We start from the raw sequence: 26,013 nt of genomic DNA, 5'->3' as shown, positions 1-26,013 counted from the left end.
TTCCAGTATTTAACCCACGTGATATTCCCTGAGCAAGTCAAAGCCCAATACATTACAGTCCCTACAGTGTCCTAAATTGTCTACATGGGTATTTTGTTCCCAGAGAAGCAAAGCACCACTTTCAAAATGTAACAACTAGGTTGGGTATGAGACGGAGGACATATATGTCAAGCACAGTGACATGTTTTTGTGCCATGGCAAGCAGGATATGATAATGAGCCCAATATGTACTATATATCCATTTGTGTTCAGTAGGGCTATTCTGTAACAGCTCATTTGGATTCCTATAGTCATAAGCATGCTTATGAGAAAATAAATCTCCCTACAGAAAATAACAAAAGTCGGTATCCTGGTAATGCCTAGCAACAAATTTCATTCATTTCATTTCATTTTATTAAATTTATATGCCGCCCTTCTCCCTGAGGACTCAGGGCGGCTCACAACAATAAAAATTAAAAAACATAGAGTAAAAAATTTAAAAGAGAATTAAACAATAAATGCAAAATTACAAAACAATTTAACTCAATAAAAAGCCTAATTAAAAATCCTAGTCAGTCCAGGCCCGCTTGTTGGAACAACCACGTCTTCAGGTCACGGCGGAAGGACTGAAGGTCAGGGGCCATCCGCAGCTCCGGAGGCAACTCATTCCAGAGGGTCAGCGCACCCACAGAGAAGGCTCTCCCCCTGGGGGTCACCAGCTGGCATTGCCTGGCCGACGGAACCCTGAGGAGGCTGACTCTGTGGGAGCAAACCGGGCGATGGGAGGTTGACAATGGCAGCAGGTGGTCTCGCAAGTACCCCGGTCCTGAGCCATGTAGGGCTTTAAAGATTATTACCAGCACCTTGAATCACACTTGGAAGGTAACCGGAAGCCAATGCAGCTCACGCAGGAGTGGTGTAACATGGGAATACCGAGATACTCCCATAAGCACCCGCGTGGCCATATTTTACACCAGTTGAAGCCTCCGGGTGCTCTTCAAGGGCAGCCCCATGTAAAGAGCATTGCAGTAATCCAGGCGAGAAGTGACGAGGGAGTGGGTAAGCATGCATAGGGCACCTCGGTCCAAAAAGGGGCGCAACTGGCACACTAGGCGAACCTGTGCGAAGGCCCCCCTGGTTGCGGCCGTTAGATGATCTTCCAAATTAAGCTGTGAATCCAGGACGACACCCAAGTTGCGAGCCCTTTCTGAGGGGGGCAATACCTCCCTCCCCATCAAAAGAGATGGAACTTGTTGGACAATACGAGATATTATTATTAAAAGAATGTTTTAATGTATAACACTTCATCAGACAAGCAATGAATGTTCTTTTGAACATGTATAAATGTTGTGCCATAGGGCTGCAATAATTTTATGCATATATTATAAAAATCTGTCATACCCATCTTACCAGGAATGTATTAATAATCAATAATACAATTTCCACTTTCAAATCACAAAATTCTTTGCCAGTTTACAGACAGACCTATACTAGTTCCACAGTCCAAAAGGCATTCCTTTCCTCCCTGAAGATTTTTTCTGGTAAGAAAAAAAAGAGTAATTATAGCAGAGTAGACAAAAATGTTCCAAAAAATTGGTATCTGACATCTTTACTTTGTTGTCCTACTTTATGTATAGAACATAACATATTGCGTTTGCATAACATATTGAACCATAAATTTATAAATTTTAGCCTACTGTGAAGGGCAGATTCAACCCCAGTCGTGCATTTATGAAATCATAGCAGGGGACTTTGTAAGCATTCAGTTCAATCCCCTGCTCAGTGCAATAATTCATATTAAAGCCTCCAGATAGATGGCCATAAGGAGATCAGTAGCCTGCGGACATGTATGGTGAACCCATCCCAGTTTTTACATTTTGGTTGGGTGGTTTTTTTTTCTACATGAACCACGGGCTTCGTAAAAAATCAGTGGTTTTATAAGCCAGACCGAAGTTATGTCTAGAAGGAAAGATGTTCAAAAGGCATCCCTGCATTGCTGCTCAGTAGGAGGAACTGCCTACCTCTGCCTGATTTTGTGAGCCATCGATTAGAGATGGGCTCTTGGGCGTTTCCTACGCGCCGAGTTCAGCGCGCTTCAGAACAACCGTTTACAGCGCGGGCTGCTTGCCCGTCGCCATAGCGACCGTTCCAGGCACGTGGCACGTTTGACCCCTTTGCTCTGTGCACGAGCCGTGGACGGGAGCGACGGACAGAGCCTGGAGCAGCGGGAAAGGGACCCCAGTGCTGCCCCCAGGACGTCTTGTGTATCCCTCTTTCACCGGGCTGGGAAGCCACGCGCCCACTCCCAGATAAAAATGTCGAAAAAGTCCGTTGATGCCCGACAGACTTCAAAAGCCTTTCAGTGTGGTTCAGGAGGGGACAAAGAAGGATCTAGTATCAGTTTGGATGAGCACCAAATTGTTAACGAGGTGAGTCTCATCACCATCCCACTCCTTCTAGGGCAGTTTTGCAGGGGGTCTGTCTTTAAGCCCTTTTCTCCTAGAAGGTCCTTCCCCCCCTTTCCTAAAAAATAAACCGTTTTCGAATCGGAGAGAGCCTTCCAAGTCCATATATATGCCCTAAAGGTTTTGAGGAAGGAGGTGTCCCTTTTTAGCCTCCCTTTTAGTTTGAGTACAATCTTATTCTTGTATTGGCGATTGGCACATAATGTGTTGTGTTTGGCTTGGGTTTAGATTATTGTGGGAATTGTGGATGACTTCCTGCAATGTGTACACCCAGCCAACTGCAGTTTATTCAACAGTTATGATTAAAAATATGCCTTTGAGTTCATTCAAACTCCTTTTTGAAAGTGTGCTCTTTATTTTCAGCCAGCTGTTAACCTAGGCAGCAAATCAGGTAAAGCAGAATTAAGGTGATACATGAACCCAAGAGGTTCTATAAGATGCCAATCTAGGGAGCAATAGGAAAAAGGTGTTGCTTTGATTCTCAAAGCAGAACTTTAACTTGGGGAAAGGGGATGCTCTTTCTATTCTTCTGCAGGAGAAAAGTATATAAAAAAGAAGAAATATCAGCTACAGAGCTTAAATTTGTCCTAGGAAAAGCAAATTTATTCCCTCCAGGTGTCTATGGAGAGTCTCAGTCATCCAGGTCATAGTTATTCCAAAGGTGCCTTTTTCAAGAGGCAACTGGACTCTTGTTTTTTCTTGGGGATATTTCGCTTCTTATCCAAGAAGTTCTTCAGAACAGTTTCTTGATGAAGAGCAAAACATCTTCAAGGAAAAACTATGAAAGTCCTATTACCTCAAGCTGTTGTCACCTCTGTTACTTGCATGCTTTAACTATCAAACTTGGAACAAAAGATAATGGATTCTCACAAAATGGTTGTTTTAAAGAGCATGGCCATGTAACTGCCCCTTGTATAATTTGGAATATTTTTGTAGTGCTTATCTTTATTCTATTTATTTATTTTTCACATTTTTGAACCGCTGATGTGTCTTGAGGAGGGACTCTGGTTGATGTATAATAAATTTTTCTGATACAATCTATTTTCAGATTTTAAACAAACAATTAAAAATTTGTGGCTATAGGAATGATAAAGAAGTCACAGATCTGTACCTTGGAGAAAAGTAAGTTGTTTGCACCTGTTACTATAATTAAGCTATACTATGTAAGACCAATGAATATTTCAGTAGCAGACAGAATATTTTTGGGGCTGTTTCTTAATTTATGTTTTCCATTATTTTAAATTGAAGTATGGTATCAGCTTTACTGTTTAGTCTTTATTTTATTAGACCAGTAATTTAGCATGGTCTAAGTACCAGAATTTAGAAAATTTTCCAAGTTGAAGTCATAGAAATAATTGTAAATAAGAATCATTTTGCTTGCTCATCAGCAATTTTTATTACAAACTTTGTTCCATGTTAGTGATTGCCTAACTAAAATGTTCTCTCCCCCTCTCTTTCTCCCCCTCCCCCCTCCATCTCTACCCCTCTCTATTTGGAAAGAGAGGTGGAATAATAAAGATGCCTTGGGGTTGAAGCAGCCCTCTTTGAGGTATTTTGGTTCTGAGGTTATCCATGCCAGGAGACTAGAAAATTAAATCTTGTTGTTGCCACCACCCCTTCTTTATTCTGAAATTCTGAACCAATTTCCATCAGGCCTCTGGGGCAACCGGAAGAGGACTAAATGGATAATCCTCATCCCTGCCTTGGATCTGACTGAACTGCAGGAAGAGAAACCAAATAACTGTGGGAGTTGGTAGCTCAGCCAAGCTGAGGTGGATGCTAGAAGCCATCAGTCAACTCCACAATTTGCTTTAAAAAACAACTTTATTAAAGATAACAAAGAAAGATAAGATTCTATATACATGTACAACACTCCGTTAAAAAGAGACAAAATATAACCCCCGTCTCACAATTCTAGTCACAACAAAACAATCTGGAATTCCAGCCAACTCCCAAAGCCCCCCCCCTAAAAAACGGTGCCAGCTATCAAACCTGCAGCTGCTTCCCTCCAGAACAAGTTTTAGAAAATGAAAGGGTAATGAATACAGACAAAGGGTATATTTCATTTACCTGAAATATAACAGCTATGCCAAAATACATGTTTCTAAAGGTCATTGATTTCAATTGTTTTAGGGAAATTGTGTCTAATAAGTTTGAATTTGCTTTTCATAATTTGATACATCAGCAAACTGTGATTTCTTTTTTTCTTATCTGTATTTAATCCTGATTTTCAGAAAGGAAAGGAAGAGCAGAGATATCCATTATTTCAATTAATAGTTTGTTGGATTAGAAATAATACCTCTGTATTATCTGACCTGAAGTTCTGTTTATTGGAAATAAAATTGAAAGTAGGCTTAAAAATGGCAATATTAAAAAATCAGTGGGAATAAGGAATATCATCTTAAAATATTGTGACAAATCATCCATCTTTAAAGAATTATAAAGACTAATTTCATTTTAAAATCACTGAGCTAAAATGTATAGATTTAAAATCATTTATCAGAGATTAAACTGCCCAGGATTGTTATTATATTACATATGTTGATTGGCTAATTAAATGTCTCTTTTATGTTTTGATTTTGATTTTTTTTCCTTTGCCTTACTTTAAATGGATATGCATGTATAGAATACTTCCTTATTAGGACTGCATTTATTTAATGAAAGTTTATTGGGATGATCAATTTTTAAGTTTTTAAGATTTGATAAGATTCTTAGTTTTATAGTAAAGTACTATAAAATTTAATCACAAGCAAATTGATATCCTTACCTCTACATCTGGATACTCAAGGCCCAAAGAACTTAGTTTTATTAAAATAAAGGATAAATTTAGACATTTGTGATAATGAGCATTTTTTAAAAAAAGATTGAAATGAAATTCTGCTGGGGAAAAAATAGATCCCTTGGGTTCAAGTCTTCAGATGTATTTCTTCAGATTTTTTGCCAATGATTTCAGTGAAATGTATCAAGAGTAAGTAGTTTGAGATTTGCAACCAGATTATCTAAGGAATAAGAACAGGTTGGAAGATAAATGAAAACATTTAGAAGTAAATTCATGATTTTAGAAAACAAATAAAAAGAAGAAATATTTGTATGCTTGTGTAATTTTGTATTCTGTAAATAAAATGACAGCATGAGATATTTAAAAGAAAGCGGTATTATCAATACAAAATTAGGTATCTTAGAACCAAAATGCAGTATAAAAATTGTCTCTCTTTTAGATTGGTTTGTTGAGAAGAATTAAGAATAGAATAGAATAATAGAATAATAACCTTATTGTCACTTTGAATGTACACTAATCAGCATACATTAAAATGAAATTTTGTTGTATACAGCTCTCAAAGGGATCCCACCTCCAATATATACTACATAAATCAAATGCATAGGTATAGTATAGGTGGTACCTTGCTCAATAGTAGTAACTGTGAGAGGGATCTCGGACTCTTAGTAGACAATCACTTCAATATGAGCCAGCAGTGTGCTGCAGCTGCCAAAAAAGCCAACACAGTGCTAGGCTGCATTTACAGGGATAGAATCAAGATCAAGTGAAGTACTAATACCACTTTACAATGCTTTGGTAAGGCCACACCTGGAATACTGCATCCAGTTTTGGTCACCATGATGTAAAAAAGATGTTGAGACTCTAGAAAGGGTACAGAGAAGAGCAACAAAGATGATTAGGGGGCTGGAGGCTAAAACATATAGGGAACGGTTGCTGGAATTGGGTATGTGTAGTTTAATGAAGAGAAGGGTGAGGGGTGACATGATAGCAGTGTTTCAATATCTCAGGGGCTACCACAAAGAAGAGGGAGTCAAGCTATTCTCCAAAGCACCTGAAAGCAGGACAAGAAGCAACGGATGGAAACTAGTCAAGGAGAGAAGCAACCTAGAACTAAGGAGAAACTTCCTGACAGTTAGAACAATTAAACAGTGGAACAACCTGCCTCCAGAGGTGGTGAATGCTCCAACACTGGAGGTTTTTAAGAAGAGACTGGACAGCCATTTGCCTGAAATGGTATAAGGTTTCCTGCCTGAGCAGGGGGTTGGACTAGATGACCTCCAAGGTCCCTTCCAACTTTATTATTATTATAATATGACATAAATAAATATGCATATACCCACATATATGACACTAAGAAACAACAGTCTAGTTCGGGTTACATACATGTGCATGGCAAGAAAAACTAATCTTGTGAGTTTATCAGATGGATGGCATAGGGAAGAAAGCTATTACAGAATCAGGTAGTCCTGCTAGAAATACTTAGAAACCTCCTCCCACAGAGGAACAATAGAAACAGACTATAAAGTGGGTGTGTAGGTTCTCTAATAATGCTTTGAGCTCTACGAACATAGCACTTATAAGCAGCATCCTGAATATCAGGGAGCGAGCTTCCTATGATCTTCTCGGGTGTCCTTACCATTCTCTGTATGGACTTTCTATTTGAAGCACTGCTGCCACCAAACCATATAGTGATGCAGTTTGTTAAAATGCTTTCAATCATGCCTCTGAAAGGACAGGAGAAAGATGTGCTGTCCTCATCCAACGCAGGAAATGCAGACGCTGGTTTTCACGCTTCACTAAGGATGATGTGTGGAGAGACCAATTCAGATTGTTAGTTATCTGCCCCCTCCAGATACTTAATACTGTTGACCACCTCTACAGCTGCATCCTTGATACTGAGTGGAGTATGACTATGCCGTCTCTTTCTAAAATCTACAATTATCTCCTTTGTTTTATCAGTATTTAGAACCAGGTTACTTTTATTGCACCAGTCCACCAGAGCCTTCACCTCTTCCCTATAAGCATCTTCACTGTCATCCTGGATAAACCCACCACTGCTGTGTCATCTGCATACTGCACAATATGATTCGTAGCAGATTTGGCACAGCAGTCGTGGGTCATCAGGATGAACAGTAGCGGACTCAGGACACAGCCCTGTGGGGGAACTGTACTCGAGATGGAATCGGAAACTTTCTTTCCAACTCACACAACCTGGGGCCTATCAAGGAAATCAAGTATCCAATTACATAAATGAGTATTAAAACCTAATAGGCCCAATTTGTTCACCAGATGCTGAGGGATGATTGTGTTGAATGTTCAACTAAAATCCACAAGCAGCATTCGCACATGAGTATTCTTCCCCTCCAGGTGTGCCAAGCTAAGTTGAAGCACACAAGAAAGTGCATCTTCTACAGAGTGGTTCTTCCGATAGGTAAACTGTAATGAGTCAAATGTAGGGGGAAGGCATGAAACCATGTAGTCCTTTACCAATCTCTCAAAACACTTCATCACAATTGAAGTGAATGAAGTAAGTGAAGCCCATTAAGCGTATTTGCCATTTTTATGGACAAAGTCTCACAGTAATGTTAAGCTTTAAGCTTATCTTGCAAAATCATAATCTGTAGGCTAAACCATAACTGGTTAATCTTACAATGCTCCAACCTATAGCTGCACTCATGAAAGAAAAAATAAAGAAAATAAATTATTATTTAGGGGCATTGTGACACCAATGTATGAAGGACACATTTGTTACCATATATTCTAGATACTATTTATTTTATTTATTTTAATTCCATTTATATCCCGCCCTTCTCCGAAGACTCAGGGCGGCTTACAAGCTTGCCGACAAAGCTTTTCCTTTTCTACCACAGAGTTGTTTTAGTTTATGACAAAATATAAGTCATATTTGAAACTGCATATGGTGTAGTTTTTGGTTTTAGTTTCATTTTTTAAAAATAAATCTGAAGTCATGTGTTTTGTTTCCATTAAAATAAGTTAAAGGGATTCAAGATGGATATGGAAAAGCTGATGTGAATCCAAATCAGGCTAGTGATGAATTTTCTAGTGTCTTCTCTGTATCCTTTGCATCATATCTACTATCTGTAGTTGTTAATATAGGTGGTCCTTAGTTAACAACCATTCAATCAGCAATCATTCAAATGTTTGGTAGAGTTGAATGACCAGTACTTACAACCAGTCCTTGAAGTTCTGGCTGCTGCAGAACTCCTGCAATCACATGGTCACATTTGTGATCTACCCTGCTACCTTTCCACAACCAAAGTTAAGAGGTGTGTCAGCAGGAAGTTGTTATTATGTGTTCAATGAGAGTAACTTAGGGCTGTTCGAAGTGCTGTCGTTAAATGGCACAATCACATGATATTGTGCTTTATGACCGCATCAGCAATGGAAATTCTAGTCCCAATTATTGTAATATGAATGAGTAAGAATATTTCTGTATGTTTAATAATCAGTCATGAGTATTGTGTTACTGTGGTATACTATTTCACTAGTCACTTCCTAATAAAGTTATTAATTTCTCTTTCAGTGGATTAAAAGATGTTCCTCATTTATCAAGGTTCCGGAAATTGAGAACTTTGTGGCTAAACCATAATAAGGTATTAAAATACAAGAATTTTTATAACTGCAATTATTTCTTATCTCTGATTATCTCAGATTATTCTTTCAAGGGGAGCACCATTGGCTGTATTTACAAATAAGCCAAAATTTCAGAATTATAATGAAAATTATAAAAGCTACAGGGACCTCCCTGAAACATAACTGTATGTATAGTGGACTATTAATTTATCATATTAAGCTAAATAAATATGCATGTTTAAGAGTCTTCATAAAACTACAATATTCCATAGAATCTAGCTGTGTATAAATTCAATGGGATATTTTCTGGAATATCACAGCAATTTTCTGGCATATCACAAAATGTTTCCATGTTTGCAGATTACCTTTTGGAAAATGTCCAGACTGCAAGAATAGTGACAGAAAAGACAAATGAAATGTTCTGGATTTATCCAAAAGCGTTCAGTTCCAGAAATATAATTGTGTACATTTCTAATCTCTTTTAATTCAGCAAACTCATTAGAATAAATTTCCCAAAATACCCTATGTATGTACATTATTAAGGAATTTTTTTAAAAAATCAACAAAGCCATTGTAAAAGTGACTATGCTATACCAATAAAATAATAATAATAATGCTATTCTAATTTCTTTTTTTAGATTCAGTATATAACATTCGTGAAATATAACTGTTGCTTGACAGAATTATATCTTCATAATAATGATATCAGAACTATAACAGGTACTGTTTAAACATTTCATTTTATCTGATTTTTCTGAGTAAGAAATAAGTTTAATATATGGACAGTAAAAATGTTCTCTTAAAATATGTAATGGCCATTCTTGCACTAGATAAGGACTTTTGTTCTTCTATTTATTTTCTTTTGAAAATACATATATTGTGTTGATTTTTATGCGGCAATGGTCCTTTTTATCTAATTTTCCTTACCTGTAATTGAAATGCCACAAAAACAATTATTTTTTGCTTTAAAAGTATTAATTGTAATTTTAATGTATTACAATTCCAAAGTTTCTTTTAGAATGGCATATATATATTTAAAACAAAGAAAATATTTTCATAGTATGTCTCAGTAAGCTCCCCAGAGATAGATGGAATATTTAACTCAACAATAAATCTTAAATTCCAATTGTTACTTTTATATGATTGAGATTAATTTATTCATATTTTAGTTGAATTCTTATATTGACTTGGTTATATGATACTGGTACTTGTACTGCCTGAGTTTAAGTAATGTTCTCATGTAGTGAAATCTCTTTATGTGGATATTAATAAAAGAAGTTTTACATACAATAGACTATATTTCAACAGTGATTTGTATCACTTCTGTGAATGATGAAATTGCATCAACTATGTCACTTGCATAATTGCATAATCATAAATGTTGTAAATGAACACAAACATATGTCAAATTTAATTGATAGTTGCTAATAACAGGCATGTTGGTCTACTATAATTTTATTAAGATTTCTGTTAAATAGCAATAACACTTATAACTACACTTATAACTGCTTCGTAGTGCTTTACAGCCCTTTCTAAGCGGTTTACAGAGTCAGCATATTGCCCCCAACAATCTTAGTCCTCATTTTACTGACCTCTGAAGGATGGAAGGCTGAGTCAACCTTAAGCCAGTCAGGTTCAAACTCCTGGCAGTGGGCAGAGTTAGCCTGCAATAATGTGTTCTAACCATTGTGCTACCATAGCTCTCAAAATAACTGTTTTCAATAATAGTAGGCCAGCTGTTTTCCTCTTGGCATGATTTCACTTGATGGTCATAGTCAAAACATGGTCTAGGCCAGAGTCCCCCAAAATCCTATATCGCCAAAGATTGCTGGTATTATCCCAGGGGTGGATAAATGACTGGGAATAAAAAGTGGATCAGTAAATGACTGGGAATCAGTCAACTAATGATAGAAGGTCAATTGGGGTCAATTAATCTTTTGGGGTCTTTGCCAGTTCTTCATCCTAAAGGTGAGATGGAATTTAGCAAGATTGATATCTAGAATATGATGATCAGTTCCAGATGATTACCACTATTTTCATGTAATAAATGTTTGGAGGTGGATGAGCAATCTGAAACTTCATGAAAAAGGTGATGAAGAGTTTGGACATTCCTTATCTAGATTATTGGTCCATCAAGCTTTTGCCATCCAATCAAATGCTTTCAAGAATCTTATAAAGAAAGCATGAATGTTTTAATTGTTTTATTGCCTTTCTTGCAATAGGAATTAAAGTACAAGTTGTTCCTATAGTGCCTTATTTTTTATTATCATTTTTAGGTGCCCTGAAAAATTTACACTCACTGCAGATCTTGCTGCTTCACAACAATCAGCTAAAAAAATTGGATATGACTATGAAAGAACTACAAGGACTGCGAACTTTACATACCTTAAGTAATAATATGTGTGTGTGTGTGTGTGTGTGTGTGTGTGTGTGTGTGTGTGCGTGTGTGTATTTCTCACATAGAATAACAGTACCAACATAAATACATTTGTTTCATAGAAGCAGCTTTGGAAAAGGGAATGGGATACTATACTTCAATGTTTTTTAAATAGGTTCTTTTGTTGAGAAACATTTTTTGTAATTCAGCACACCTGTGTACTTTTTAATTAATGTGTGTGTGTGTGTTCTTTTACTATATTGGGCAGAGCAAGGGACAGATGAAAATGCCTGAGTCTGAAACTTCATATTAAGATAACAAGACAGTACTGGCGCCACTAAATTCTGCTGTATGAAATTGCCTGCAGGGAAGTAGGATTATAAACTGTTAACCTTAAAGTGAGTGTGTAGGCAATCTTTCTCCCCCCCCCCCAAGGAATGCACTCATGCATCCTGCTAGGCTTTTAGAATTCTAAGAAGTAAGTATTCCTTGGTAAAGTAATTATTAAAGGTGTTTAATAAAATCCAAATGATTACTAGCATACCGAACATTTCACAGGAACATATCTGAATCACTCTAAAGTTAAAAAGATGATTAATGATTGTCATATTATCCCAGCTACTATGGAAGATATAGCCACCACGTTTTGAAAATACCAGCTATTGAAAGGGGAGAAAGTTTATGATGGTTATGGACATTTCCAAAATAACTGTGTTGAGATTGGTTTAGAAGCATGAACACTTTTCTTAGATAAGAATATTTATTTAAGATAATTTAAGTAGATCAATAAGAGTCAGTTCATTATAGTGGTAAAAGGCACTAGGCTATAAACCAGGGAACTGAAGAGTTCTACTGCTGCAGGACACTATTGGATGACTTTTGGCCAGTTGCTCTCCTAGCCCTAAGAAAGTAGCAATGACAACCTGCTTGTGAAAATCATGCCAAGAAAGCTATATAAATTCAGGCAATTGCCAGGAGTTAAGACTGACTTGAAGAACAATACATAAAAGGCCATTATGCCATCTATTTTAAAAACAAACAAACAGACAAACCCAGAATACTACACAATTTTAAAGACATTATTTATAATTCTTTCAAATTGACAGTCCAGTAACCAATGTTATCCAGTGAATATAGACGGAATTATTTTTATTTTGCAAAAAAGTATTAATTATAATGTTCAGCAAAACTACTCATTTATTACATTAAATCTTGATATATTTGTGTAATTTATTAAATTACACAAAAGATTACACACGATAGCATACTCTACAAGTAATTAAAATGAAAATCCATACTATGATAGGAAAAATGTTTTGGTTAATATTGACATAATTTCTAAGTTACAAAAATAGTGTAAATATGTGTTCTTTCCACTGCTGCCATCTAGTGGTTCTTTAAGTGCAATTAATTAGATTTCCTTTTTATGAAAAAGAAATCATGTCTAAAACAGACTTTAGAATTCCTTGGAAAAAACAAACCTCATTATCCATTATATGTTGTTTGTTGTTGTTAGCTGTGAAGTCGTGACCAACCCATCGCAGCCCTATGGACAATGTTCCTCCAGGCCTTCCTGTCCTCTACCACCTTCTGGAGTCCATTTAAGCTCACGTCTACTGCTTCAGTGACTCCATCCAGCCACCTCATTCTCTGTCGTCCCATTCTTCTCTTGCCCTCAATCTTTCCCAGCATTAAGCTCTTCTCCAGTGAGTCCTTCCTTCTCATTAGGTGGCCAAAGTTTTTGAGTTTTAGCTTCAGGATCTGGCCTTCTAAAGAGCAGTCAGGGTTGATCTCCTCTAGGACTGACCAGTTTGATCGCCTTGCAGTCCAAGGGACTCGCAGGACTCTTCTCCAGCACCATAGTTCAAAGGCCTCAATTCTTTGGCGCTCAGCCTTTTTTATGGTCCAGCTTTCACTGCCATACATTGCAACTGGGAAGACCATAGGCTTGACTATACGCACTTTTGTTGACAGGGTGATGTCTCTGCTTTTTAGTGTGCTGTCTAGATTTGCCATGGCTTTCCTCCCGAAGAGCAAGCGTCTTTTAATTTCTTGACTACAGTCCCCATCTGCAGTGATCTTGGAGCCCAGGAAAATAAAATCTGTCACTACCTCCATTTCTTCCCCAACTATTTGCCAGGAATTGAGAGGGCCAGATGCCATGATCTTGGTTTTTTTAATGTTAAGTTTCAACCCAAGTTTTGCACTCTCCTTCTTCACCCGCAACAAGAGGCTCTTTAGTTCTTCTTCACTTTCTGCCATTAGAGTGGTATCATCTGCATATCTTAGGTTGTTGATATTTCTTCCGGCAATCTTAATTCCAACTTTTGATTCATCTAGCCCTGCCTTTCTCATGATGTGCTCTGCATATAAGTTAAATAGGCAGGGTGACAGAATACAGCCTTGCCGGACTCCTTTCCCAATTTTGAACCAATCAGTGGTTCTGTGTCCAGTTCTCACTGTTGCTTCTTGGCCCGCATATAGGTTTCTCAAGAGACAAATAAGATGGTCTGGTACACCCATCTCTTTAAGAACTTGCCACAGTTTTTTATGATCCACACAATCAAAGGCTTTAGCATAGTCAATGAAGCAGAAGTAGATGTTTTTCAGGAACTCTCTAGCTTTCTCCATGATCCAGCGTATGTTGGCAATTTGATCTCTAGTTCCTCTGCCTCTTCGAAGTCCTGCCTGTACTTCTGGTAGTTCTCGATCCACATATTGCTGGAGTCTAGCTTGTAGGATTTTAAGCATAACTTTACTAGCATGAGAAATGAGTGCAATGGTGCGATAGTTTGAACATTCTTTCGCACTGCCTTTCTAGATGTACTAAACCAAAATGCTTTCCAAAGTAATGTATCTTCAAATCCTAAAATTTTAATGTAACGTGGCTTATTATAGAGTTAGGAGATGGAAATAGGCAAAAACTGTTATATAAACAAAGAGATCTAAAACTTAACTTAATTCTTGGGAAGCAAGATTGTATTTAGAAGACACAAATGTAGCTCCTATCCGATACACTACGATATAAAAGGGAGGGTGGTAATACACAATCAGGATATAGAGATTCTCTTGAGCTTGTCTACTTCATCAACTTTGTAAACCTGGATGTAACATGTATTGAATACATGTTATTTTACTGAAATATGATGATGATCTTAATAAGTCATCTTTCAAATAAGTCATTTTTTAGGCTTTTAAACTGCCAGAGGCGGCTGGGAAAAGCTACAATACTGTGAGTTAAAGTGGGTAAGGAGCATAGTAGCTAAGCCCTTGCTGATTGGACCCTCTTTGCTTTTAAAATGCCAGAGGCTGCTGGGAAAAGCTACAATACTATGAGTTAAGGTGAGTGAGGAGCATAGTAGCGGCCCGCACGCCTAACGGCGCGCGAATCACATAACTAAAAATAAAAAATAGTGGTGGTACATTCAGGGCAAGTGTATCTGAGATTCCTTTCATCTCAGCATGTCTGGCTTAGTTCAGTGCAACACTTATTTTGCAGCTGTCTTTCGCAGCACTCTTTTCAAACTAGGAAAATGTCCTATCTGTACTATTATGTCGTAGCCGCCGTGTGGACACAATGAAGAGACTAGGTACATGACTGTTCCGTTTATTGATTACATAATGGAAGCCGTGGTCCTTCCCTTGTCAACCCCTTATATACTACTGATGCCCCACCAGCTAACCAACCCGATTACTCCATTTTCCCACCAGTCAGGTAACACCCAACCTGGTGTCGAATATTTCCCGCCAGACAGGTTTACCTATCACATCACCTGGGTGATGTCAGTGATGTTAGGTTGGCTCTGCCAGTCAAGCATCCTACATACACAACACCCCTTCCCCCCACGAGAACAATTATTATCCAGTCACAACACCAACAATCACCTCCAGTTATGGTCTCACGTAATCCTTAAGATAGGCCGGAGTTTTGTGAGTTCTGACAGGGTACCTTCCTGACGGCTTTCCGGCCTCTGTATTAGCTGGCTTACTGTCCACAACATTCTTTTCATGCGAGGACTCTTTTCCCACTGACTATTCTACAGTCCCTGTGTGGTCTGTGGCAGATTCCTGATTAGGCCGTCCGGCTGTGACTGCTTTGCTGCCAACTTCAGTTGTTTCTTGCCTAAAACGAGGTGCAGTTACGTTTGGTACAGAGAAGGCCGCCGTCGGTACTGGTGGTTGTAGACCCGCCGCCAAGTCCATTTGTGGTTCACTGATTGGCCTTTCTTCCATCTCTGAGCGAACCACTTGTTGAGATTGTTGAAGTTGCAGACTCTCAGGTACCCGCTTCCTAAGTTGATCAATATGTCTTCTGATCTGCCTTCCCCCTTCCCCCTCAACAACATAAGACAATGGTCTTGTTTTGTCAACCACCACCCCTTGCATCCACTTGTCACCCAGTCCATAGTTCCTGTACCAAACTAATTCCTCCACAGACAGTTCCCTAGCTGCGTTGGGTTGTTCCGCCTCTGCGGCCACCCTGTCTGGGTGAAGTCTGTCTAATCTAGTGATAAGTCTTCTACCCCAACGCAGCTCAGCTGGGGTCTTACCCGTGGCTGTACATGGAGTTGTGTGTTGAGCCAATAAAAATTGTGCCAGTCTCTGATGCCAGTCACCCGCTATCACTTGTCACAGTGCGTCTTTCGTTGATCTTACCATTCTCTCTGCCAATCCGTTACTGGAGGGGTGAAAGGGTGCCGATGTTGCGTGTCTAATCGAGTTGGCCCTGATAAATTCCTGAAATTCAGTAGACGTGAATTGAGGGCCATTATCAGAAACAATTAGGTTGGGTAACCCATGTGTGGCAAAGAGCCCCCTCAGCACCTGTATGGTGTTTGCAGACGTCATACTTTTTACAGGCACCACCTCTAACCATCTAGAATAACTGTCCACTATTACTAAGAATGTTTGTCCCTGGAATGGTCCCACATAATCTATATGTACCCTAGACCATGGGTTGTGCGTTGTCTCCCACCTATGTACAGGAGCACATGGTTGTTCAGGTCTGGATCTTTGGCACTGGTAGCAACTTGCCACTTGTTCCTCAATAGCTGGACAGCCATTTGCCTGAAATGGTATAGGATTTTCTGCCTGACCAGGGGGTTGGACTAGATGACCTCCAAGGTCTCTTCCAAGTTACGTATTATTATTATCTAGGAAAGAGGCAGATCTATTGCAGTTGCAATTTGTCTCTGAAATGCATTAACAAGTCTATTTGCAAGGGGCAGGAAAAAAAAAGAATAGCACATGATGTGGAACCTGTAGATTCTTGCTTAAAGTGGTAACTTTTCCCAGTTAATCACAAGGTACATTTAAAAGATAATGAACAAAGGATGACAAAAAGCAAGGGTGGTCATATTTTCACAATGCATTTCACAGTGGGTGAGAAGGTTCAGGAAAAATATACTTTCTGAATTCAAAATAGCATATTATATTTGCAAAGTCGAAATTAGCGTGAATATTGTCAAGTTTTTGCTGAATAATTTTCTTCTGTGTTTCAACTTCTGCAGACCTGTTTAACAATCCTCTGTCACAAGAATGCAGATATCGCCTATATGTAATATATCACATTCCCTCAGTAACTTTGCTTGACAGAAAAGGTAGAATTCTCTTTTTTTCAAGAGAAGTGTTTTGTAAAGAATAAAAGTATTATTCTTATGGTTAAAATAATTGTATAAGGTTTAATATGCATGGATTTTATAGTTGTATGTTTTATTGATGGAGCTAGCATTGGATAGTTGATGGATAAATGAGTTTTATTGACTTACAGTAGAAATTGGGACCAGAATTTTCATTGCTAAGTGATGCAATTGTAATGAACTACCATATTGTTTAGCAAAAGCAATCTCAGTAGTCCTAGCTGCTGTTGTTAACCGAATCCCATGGTTGCTTGGTGAAGTGTGTTCCTGCCAGGTTTCCTGAACAAAATCACAAACTGTCAGGCACTGCTGCTGGGTGGAGGAAGTAGCAAGAGGTACATGGGAAGGAATGGAGAGGATGAGGCAGGATGTGAAAGAGTATGAGGGCTGTGCTAGAGGCACACTGCAGGCCAAGAAGCGGAGCTAAGGAGGTGCTTGAGAGGTGCAAGTCTGAGTAGGTGCAAGGGGGTGCATGAGGTGACATGCAAGAGGAGTGTGCAAAGTGGTGTGGAAGAAGGATGTGAGGGTGTATGAGAATGTGGATTGGAGATTGAAGATGCTATGCAAATGGGAAGGGTATATGCAAGTGTATGTGAGAGGTCCACCAAGGGTTGAGGAAGGAGTGTGCAAGGGGTGCAGTTCATAGAAGGTACTAGGTAGGAGGTGCATGAGAATGATAGCTAACGGGTTCAAGAGACATGGGTCATGGAGGTTGTATAGTAGTTCAAGGGTCACATGAGTGTTAGGGAGAGTACACTAGGGAAACTAGTGACCTTCCCTGATGGCTTCCCCTTTTAATTTCTGAAGAAGCCAATAAAGAAGATAGCAAATGGCAATCACATTATTGCAGAATGCTGCAACTGGTTGCAAACCAATCACCAAGCACCCAGATTGCAAACAAATGACCAAGAAGGTACTATAATGACTGGCATTTCAAGGATTGGTCCTAACCACCTTAATGTTCAGGATTTTTGTAACAAACAGTCACTGAACAAATGACAGTAGGTTGCAAACTACATGTAGTCACTATTCATACCCATGATTCCTATGAATTAATCTAACTTTTTTTGCAGCCAGTCAAGCTTGCAGCCATCAAAACATCATATTGTAGCAAATTCTGAAGTTTAATTATGTGTTATAAAAATGATCTTTTTTGTTCTGATTTTTCCAATTTCATTTATTCAGTTTCATTGATTGACATCTGGCTATAATATTTTGAAAGGGAAAATAGCTATTATCCATTTTATTCACACCATAAATTTCAAAACTTCTCAATTTTATGGATCAACCACCAATAATACCTTTGGAAGCAAGGTTTCAAAATGCCTCTAAAAGGGCAATTGGCACTGAAATTTTCAGTGAATATTCTAAAGAAAGAATGGAAGGACATAAAGGAGTCTCTGGAATATTTTGTGGAATGTGATAAGTCTCTTAAAAAAATAAATAAAAGCCAAAGAGACTTGAGCATGTAATGAAAAGTATTTAAATAGTTTAATGATCTGACAAAACTTTTTTTATTTTCCCCAGAAATAACTAGAAAAGAAAGAGAATCAGCTCTGCATATCTACAATCATGAGAAGACTCTTGTCCTTCAGTCCATAGGATTTGGGAAGAGAGTAGATATACCTTTGTTGCCAAAGGCAGCATTCAGGCTGGCACCCACAAAAGCATTGCGCTTGCCTCCAGGTATTTCAACAATAATTTACTAAAATAGAATAGATTTTGCACTCTTGTTGGAGGCACCAAGGTTTGAAAGGATTAGCTAGTGACATCACTGTTGCCTGGTGTACACCCAGTTGGGGGCTTCTTTAATATCTCCGGGAGGAGCTGGAGCAAATAACAGGAGCTCACGCAGCCCCATGGCAGCACTTATTTATTTTATTTATTTATTTTAATTCCATTTATATCCCGCCCTTCTCCGAAGACTCAGGGCGGCTTACAAGTTTAGCAGTAGCCTTCATTCTATGTATATGCCTGCTTATTAGGGCTTTCACACACACCCCAGCGGCATTATTACAAAGTCAGCTTAATTGCCCCCAACAATCTGGGTCCTCATTTTACCTACCTCGGAAGAATGGAAGGCTGAGTCAACCTTGCCTTGAACATGAGTTTGCTGCTTGTCAGGCCAGTGTCCTAATCACACGAACTACCAGGTTTCTTAACAACATAGATTATCAATCAACATTCTTTTCCTAACATGTTTAACAATTTCCAACATTATCTAAACTTTTATAATTATTATTATTTTACCTCTTCACCTCAAAAGATCTTTATTTGTAATTATATTGTACATATCAATAAAAATTATTCATAAAACATAATTGAATTATTTGATCTATTTTTAGCTTTTCTGGTTCAAAAATTAAACTATTTGAGATTTTGAACTTTGGTAAATGAAACAAAAATGTTTATTGTATGTATATATTGCATGAATATAAAGCACCTATTAAAATTAATTGTTTTGCTTCTAGAAGTTGAAAATGATTCTTGAGCAGAATAATGATTAAGTGGCAAAGGCTTTGGACTATATAAATCTCCAAATTATATAAAAAGCATGACATATAGAAATTAATCTGAATAGAAAAAAGCAATATTTCTTATGCCAGATTTACAAATTGTAAATTTGTAAAGATTTACAAATTATAAGAGTCTATCCATAACCATTTGAAATTAAAATTCAATACATTTTACTGAATAAATATTTTAGATTGATAATTTTATGTATTTATTTTTTAAAATGAATGTAATTTAAATTGATTAGTTGTTTAGTAGTATATGTCAGTTGACAAAAGGTATATACAACATTCATTTTTTAATAATTATTTTAGGTTGCAAGTTTGGAAATCACTTAGTTAAGTAAGTAGCTGAAACAATTTCTCCATATTTTAAGATTATATTGTAAATAAAAAGTTCTATTTAAGTAAAAGGACAAGTCAAGCCATAGCTCCTTAAATTGAACAGATAATTGTGCTTATATAAACATTAATGCTCATTTTATAAACTTCATGAAGAGTTATGCTACATTAGAAGTTTAAACATTTCTAGATTCACCCATCTTGAATTTTAAATGATTTGCAAAAGAACATTTCAATGGAAGATATAATTGGTATGAATATATTTAGACTATTTAACTTGTATATCATGTATATTTCCCTTTTTAATTTGTATACCATTTGCATAATTATATGGTACAAAGTATACTGAGAACCAGTTTGATTTAGTGGTCAGAGCAGTAACTAGAAGTGGGGAAACTTGAGTTCTCACTCTTCCTAGATCAAGGACAAAAGCAATGGAAAACCACTTCTAAAAATCTTGCCAAGGAAAGCTCCTGGACTTGTCCAGGCAGTCAGCAGGGTCAGAGTTAGCTTAAAGACAAAAACAAACAAAATACACTGAGGGAAAAACTAATTTTGGGCAGAGCAGAGTTCAGTTTTGGGTTTGGAGCAGGTCTTGAGATTTGAGCAGAATTTGGTTGTGAGTTTGGAGCAATTTTTGAGATTACAGAGGAAGAAATAAGGGAGCCTCATTTTAGAAATGGTAGTCCATTTTTGTGATTATTTTTAGAATATGCTTAAATTCCAATACAAGTGCCTATTTAATCATTGGTTGAATAAGAATATTGTCATTTACTAACTTTTGGGGGGTGGGGTTACTCTTAAAGAATACCATTTGCAAATCCAGAAGATGCTGTCTTTGTGCGGGCAATGAAGCGTGGCATGACGGAATTTTCAACTGTCGATTGGGGGAAAATGCCCACCTGTGAAGAAAAACGCCTTGGCAGCAATCCAGAGAAAAGACCAGAAAAACTGACTATTAGATTCAGATAAGAGCCTGTTTCCTACAGAAAATTATCTCTAAGAGCTTCTTTTGAATTGTATTCCTATTAAATGTTCTAAGTGTTAATTGAAGATATTTTAAGGGGGAAATATTATTTATTGTTTTAATATTGTATGAGGAACACTTTTTAAAATAAGTGTGATTCAAGAATTCAGTGGTCAGGGCAATAACATTACATTACTGAAATAGGTCAGCCTTGGAGTTTCAAGGTTTTTTTTTTAAGAATTGGTATATTTTGAAATAATAGCAATTTAAATACCAATTTTTGCCACCCAACAATAACACATAAGGATTATATTACAATATATTACTTGAAATATCTTCAAATATATGCAATGACTATTGAAAATTCTCAGTCATTATTGCCTTCTATGTAAAGAAGTACTGTGAGCGGGTAGGGAAAACGGTCTGTATGAGATTAGTTATTTTATCCCATAAGGTCTATCTTAGTATTTAAAATAAGTGTCAATATCTTTATAGGACCATTGAAGTGAGACTAAGTATAGTAGTCAAATTTCATTTGCATCCACAAGTTGTAAATAATGCAATAAGCTAAAAAAAATTATCTGGCATTAATTTTTAAAGTCTGCATATATAGCTCTCTGAACATTACTGAAACCCAGGGCCAGCTGTCCCAGCTAATATATCCACCAGTGAGACAACTTAGCAACTTAGCAACTTCTGGATAGCCTTGAATATCTGCTATAAATTAGTCACAGCCACCCAACCTAACCAGTATTCATATTCTTTTCTTTGTAACAAGCCCTAACTAAATTTTATTTTACAGATTAAACTATGGTTTTCTTTTACAAAGATTTTATATGCTGTCTTTACCATAGATACTTTTATTTTGCTAATCATAGATACTTTTATTTTGCTAATCAGATACTTTTATTTTGCTAATTTAGAATGCATCTATTATACATTCCAATTGGGCAGCAAATAAGCAGTCTATCAAATTAAAACATACTGGAATGTCTTACATAACATTTCTCCTGTTATAATATTAACTTTTGGAAGCAAATATTCAATGTGACAATGTTTTGCATGGATTTAAAAAAATATGGAAATTAGTTAGAATACTGAACTGTTTAAGGGATTGCCCTACTTATTGCATAAAAATAGCAAGTCCAAAACAATTCAGCTTGTCTTGATTTTGGATTGCTTATAAAATACTTTGTTTTATGTATATTCCTAGTACATCTTCCCAAGTTCAATATTTTGCATTTCATACATAAATGAGAGAAAAAGTATTATTTGCTATTTTGGAAATTAGCTGCAAATTAATATAGATAATAAAAGTAGATGCAACAGTGTTCTGAGCTCTCTAATTTTTTCCTCATAAGAAATCTTAAAAGTTGTGTGATTTATCCTTAAAAAGGTACAGGAGGTGGGAAGAAAGTATTGTTAATGAAATTTTCCTATGGTTTGTAGAGGTAGTTCGTCAAGACAGAAAGGTCACTTGACAGCTGTTGAATATTACACCAGAATCCCCAAAACCTACATATGACCCTTTTTCAAAGTTACAGCTGCTGCAGTGCTTCCCCTCCTTTCCCCTCCTTTCATCCCACTGTCCTCACACCACTTGGGCCTGCTCTTTACATGCCTGTCACATATCCCACATTTATCTTTTGAAGATTTCTGGACATATTACAAAAGGACACGCTACATGTCCTTGGGCCATGCAGCGGTGATCCATATGCAACCATTTTGTTCCACCCACTTGTGGCAGGGCAAAATGGCAGCTAAGGGACAAATCGGTTTTGTTGCCTTAAAACTGCTTTCTGCATCGCTATGCAGACCTCATTAGGTAGCAAAGCAGAGTGCTTTGTCCTGTGGCTGCATAGTGCATTTCCAAAAGCGGTAGCTAATTCTGTCTCAGAGGTTTCTGAATGGTGGTGCAAACTACATTGTCCCTCACGCATATGGCACTATTCTAAAAGTGGCTGCCAAATACCCAGCGGCTGAACTGCATTCTGATGGCTATAAATATCTCTGCCACTGTTCCAGCACTTTAGGAGGCCTTGAAGTTTCAAACAGCAAGTGAAGAGGGTGTTTAGTTCAGTGGCATGGGAATCAGGCCTAAGGCCCAGGGGGTCACAATGGGAGTCAAGAGCAGGGGCAGGAAGTATAGCATAGGATATCTTGGAGAACAGGGAGGCCTTGGGAAGGCCAGGGCAGACAGACCAGGGCCTATTCTAGGTCACCAAGGGTCTTCCCCACCTGAGGCACCCCATGTCTCACTTAACAACCTGACTGCATTGGGGAGAGTAGGCATGGGATATTGTTATGTGAGATGCCAATGCAACATGCGACCATAATAGACAGGCTCCATTACAATTGTATCTTGAGGACCATATGTATATGTTATCAATCAGTGGTATGGACAGTGTATAACACTGCTAATTTGTTTAACTAAGATTTTAAAGGAAATTAGCAGTATTATATGCCCTGTATGACAGTGCCCAACAGAAATATTTTGAAACCTGTTTCTGGTCCTTTGCAGTGTTTTGGAGTGATATACAGAAATGGTAATTCAGTATTTACCAGGTCAGTGTTGGATTACTAATTAATACATTTGCTTTAAAACTGGATGTTATTAAAGTATTTTATCTATATTTATATAGATATTTTAAAAGGAATTACAATTATCAGTTCATATATTTTATAAATTACTAGAAAATTTATAGCAGCCAAAACCCCTAAAATATTTTTTTAGCAAAACTGAGATTTAATATATCAAATTTTCAGCTTACCTGGTTTTCATTTCATATATTCTTGTGGAATAATTTTTTTTCTGATTATTGCCCTGTTTTGGCTCAATTACATTGTATTACCCCTTTGAAATCTCAGCAAATTTTACAATGAAAGTATAACAACAAGGATAGCCTTAAAAGTAGCATATTTTGTTACTAAATAGGTAAAGGGTGAAAATTAGACCCAGAACCATAAAGAAACTAACTTGAACAATCCATATTTGAAGACAGTAGGCAATATGTCTATATGGACCAGATGCCTAGCAGCTTCAGAGGTACCTGGAATCTTATGATCCTTAAAAGAAACTGTGCTTAAAGTGAAATTAACAATTCAATTTTACATGGAATTTTCAAAAATAAAATGAAGTAGAAATTAAATGAAAACTACTATTATATACTTGAAATGTGGAATGAAGAATTGAAATACCCAATCTTGAAAATCATTAGAGCCAAGTCCAGATATTGATTTAAGAAAGAAGCGAATACATCAGAAAGTATGTTTCATGTTTATGGAATCCTCAAAGAATGTTTTTAAGAGACTGGGTATCAAATTGTTTCCTTTTTAAATTTTTTTTTATTGAATATACAGTTAAAAACACAGAAAACAGAGTGGACATGATACAGCTTTCCTGGCTTAAACAATACTATTAGTATTACCTTGTGAAAAGAAAAAGAAAAAGGTCTCTACAATATAACAAAATTTACGTATAGAATCTGTGAACTCTCTAGTAAATATTCTTTAGATCGTATACAGTTATAGTTAAATAACTTTCTATTCTATCTTATAGAGAATACTGGTATAAAGATTTCTATGCTATCGACTTACCAATCAACATTTGTCCCAGCCTTCCTCCTTAACTCTAGCCATTTATACACTTCATTCCAAATTTCGCAATAGTCTGTTTCAGTTTTGTTCTTAAGCTCTAATGTTAACCTATCCATTTTGGCGCAGGATAAGATTTTATTTATTACTTCTTCGGTGGGGGTTTCTTTTCCATTCCATTTCTGAGCATAGGCTAGTCTTGCTGCATTTAAAAAGTGCAGTACTAAATATAAAGATCCTTTACTGACTTTATCTTTAGTAATTCCTAATAAAAAAGTTTCTGATTTTAATTTGATATTTTGGGATTTGTGATATCTCTTCCAGCCAATTTTTTATCAGATGCCAAAATTCTTGAGCTTTTGGGCACTTCCACCACATGTGATAGTAGGTCCCTGGCAATGATTTTCTACATTTCCAACATATTGAAGAAGTTTTTTTATCCATTTTTGCTAGTCTTGGGGGGGGGAATGCTATCTGTTAAACATCTTATATAGATTTTCTTTATAGGTGATGGCTAACGTTAGCCTCTTGTTCCTATCCCATAATAATTGCCAATTATCTAGATCGATACTATAGCCAAAATTTTTGCTCCAAATTAGCATTGTGTTTTATTTGTTCTTCTAGCATGTCTTGCTCTAATAAATATTGATATATCGTTTTATCTTCTGTTTCTAATAGAATTTTATCTAATTCTGTGCGTTCTAATTTTATCCCGGGTTCTTTTTTCTCTTTTCTGTATCGTGATTGTATTTGCAGATATGCCCACCATTCCAGCTCTATGTGATCTAATAATTTTTCCCTTGTTTTCAACTCTCCACTTTCATCTAAAATGTCTTTATATGTAATTACCTTTCCTAAATTCATAAATTTTGGGTGCATAAATATCTCCAATGTTGATATCCAATTGGGAATTTTTATGTAATTATTTTTTTTATTTTAGTCCACACATCTAATAGTGCCTGTCTAATATAATGCTTCTGAAAATACTGGTGTGCCTTATGTTTCCCATCCCACAGTATTGCATGCCACCCTGTCTGCATGTCATGGCCTTCTAATGCTAACAGTCTCCTATTCCTTAGGTATATCCATTCCTTTATCCAAGCAGATGTTGCCGCCTGATAGTATCTTTCTCAATTTGGGAGGCCGAATCCTCCTCTTTCCTTTGCATCTTGTAATAATTTGAATTTAATTCTCGGTTCCCTCCCTTGCCAAATAAATTTGTAATTTTATTTAAATTTTCAAAGAAGTTTTTGCCTAATTTAATCGGTATGCATTGAAATAGAAAAAGTAATTTAGGGAGTACATTCATCTTAATTGTCGCCTTTCTCCCCATAAAAGAGAGCTGCAGGTTTTTCCATCTATCTAAATCCACTGTAATTTGATCTATTAGTTTATCGTAGTTTTCTCTTTTAAGTGTGATGCATCTTGCCATCAGTTGAATCCCCAGATACCTTACTTTTTTAGTTATTTGGATACTATTTTTTTCTGCAAGCTCGTTTTCTTGTGATTTGGTCATGTTCTTAACTAGCATTTTAGTTTTTTCTTTGTTAATCTTCAACCCTGCTACACCTCCATAGTTTTCCAAAACCTTTAATAGTCTTGTTCCGGACTCTTCCAAAATAAAGACTAAGTCATCTGCATAGGCCTGTAATTTAAATATCTCTTTTTTAGTTTCTAGGCCTTTAATCAATTTATCTTTTTGGATTATTCTTGTTAAGACTTCTAGAGAGAGTACAAATAATAATGCTGATAGTGGGCAGCCTT

The 26,013-nt window shown here is 36.9% G+C and overlaps 1 protein-coding gene across 1 annotated transcript; it reads left to right on the top strand.

Moving 5' to 3' along the window:
* Positions 1-2,294: 2,294 nt before the first annotated feature.
* LRRC72 (leucine rich repeat containing 72) lies at positions 2,295-20,660 on the top strand (the record flags this gene model as incomplete). The annotated part of the gene is made up of 9 exons (XM_081343601.1): positions 2,295-2,408; positions 3,493-3,566; positions 8,768-8,837; positions 9,456-9,537; positions 11,094-11,207; positions 16,705-16,794; positions 18,361-18,519; positions 19,662-19,689; positions 20,495-20,660. The coding sequence occupies 9 exons, from the start codon at positions 2,295-2,297 to the stop codon at positions 20,658-20,660; spliced, it is 897 nt and encodes a 298-aa protein (XP_081199727.1).
* Between the last annotated feature and the right edge of the window lie 5,353 nt (positions 20,661-26,013).

Source organism: Vipera berus (assembly GCF_964194415.1).
Source record: "Vipera berus genome assembly, chromosome: Z".
In the NCBI taxonomy this organism is placed as follows: Eukaryota; Metazoa; Chordata; class Lepidosauria; order Squamata; family Viperidae; genus Vipera; species Vipera berus.
Note: the sequence above shows the minus strand (reverse complement) of the source record. Positions and strands in the feature narration are given on the sequence as shown.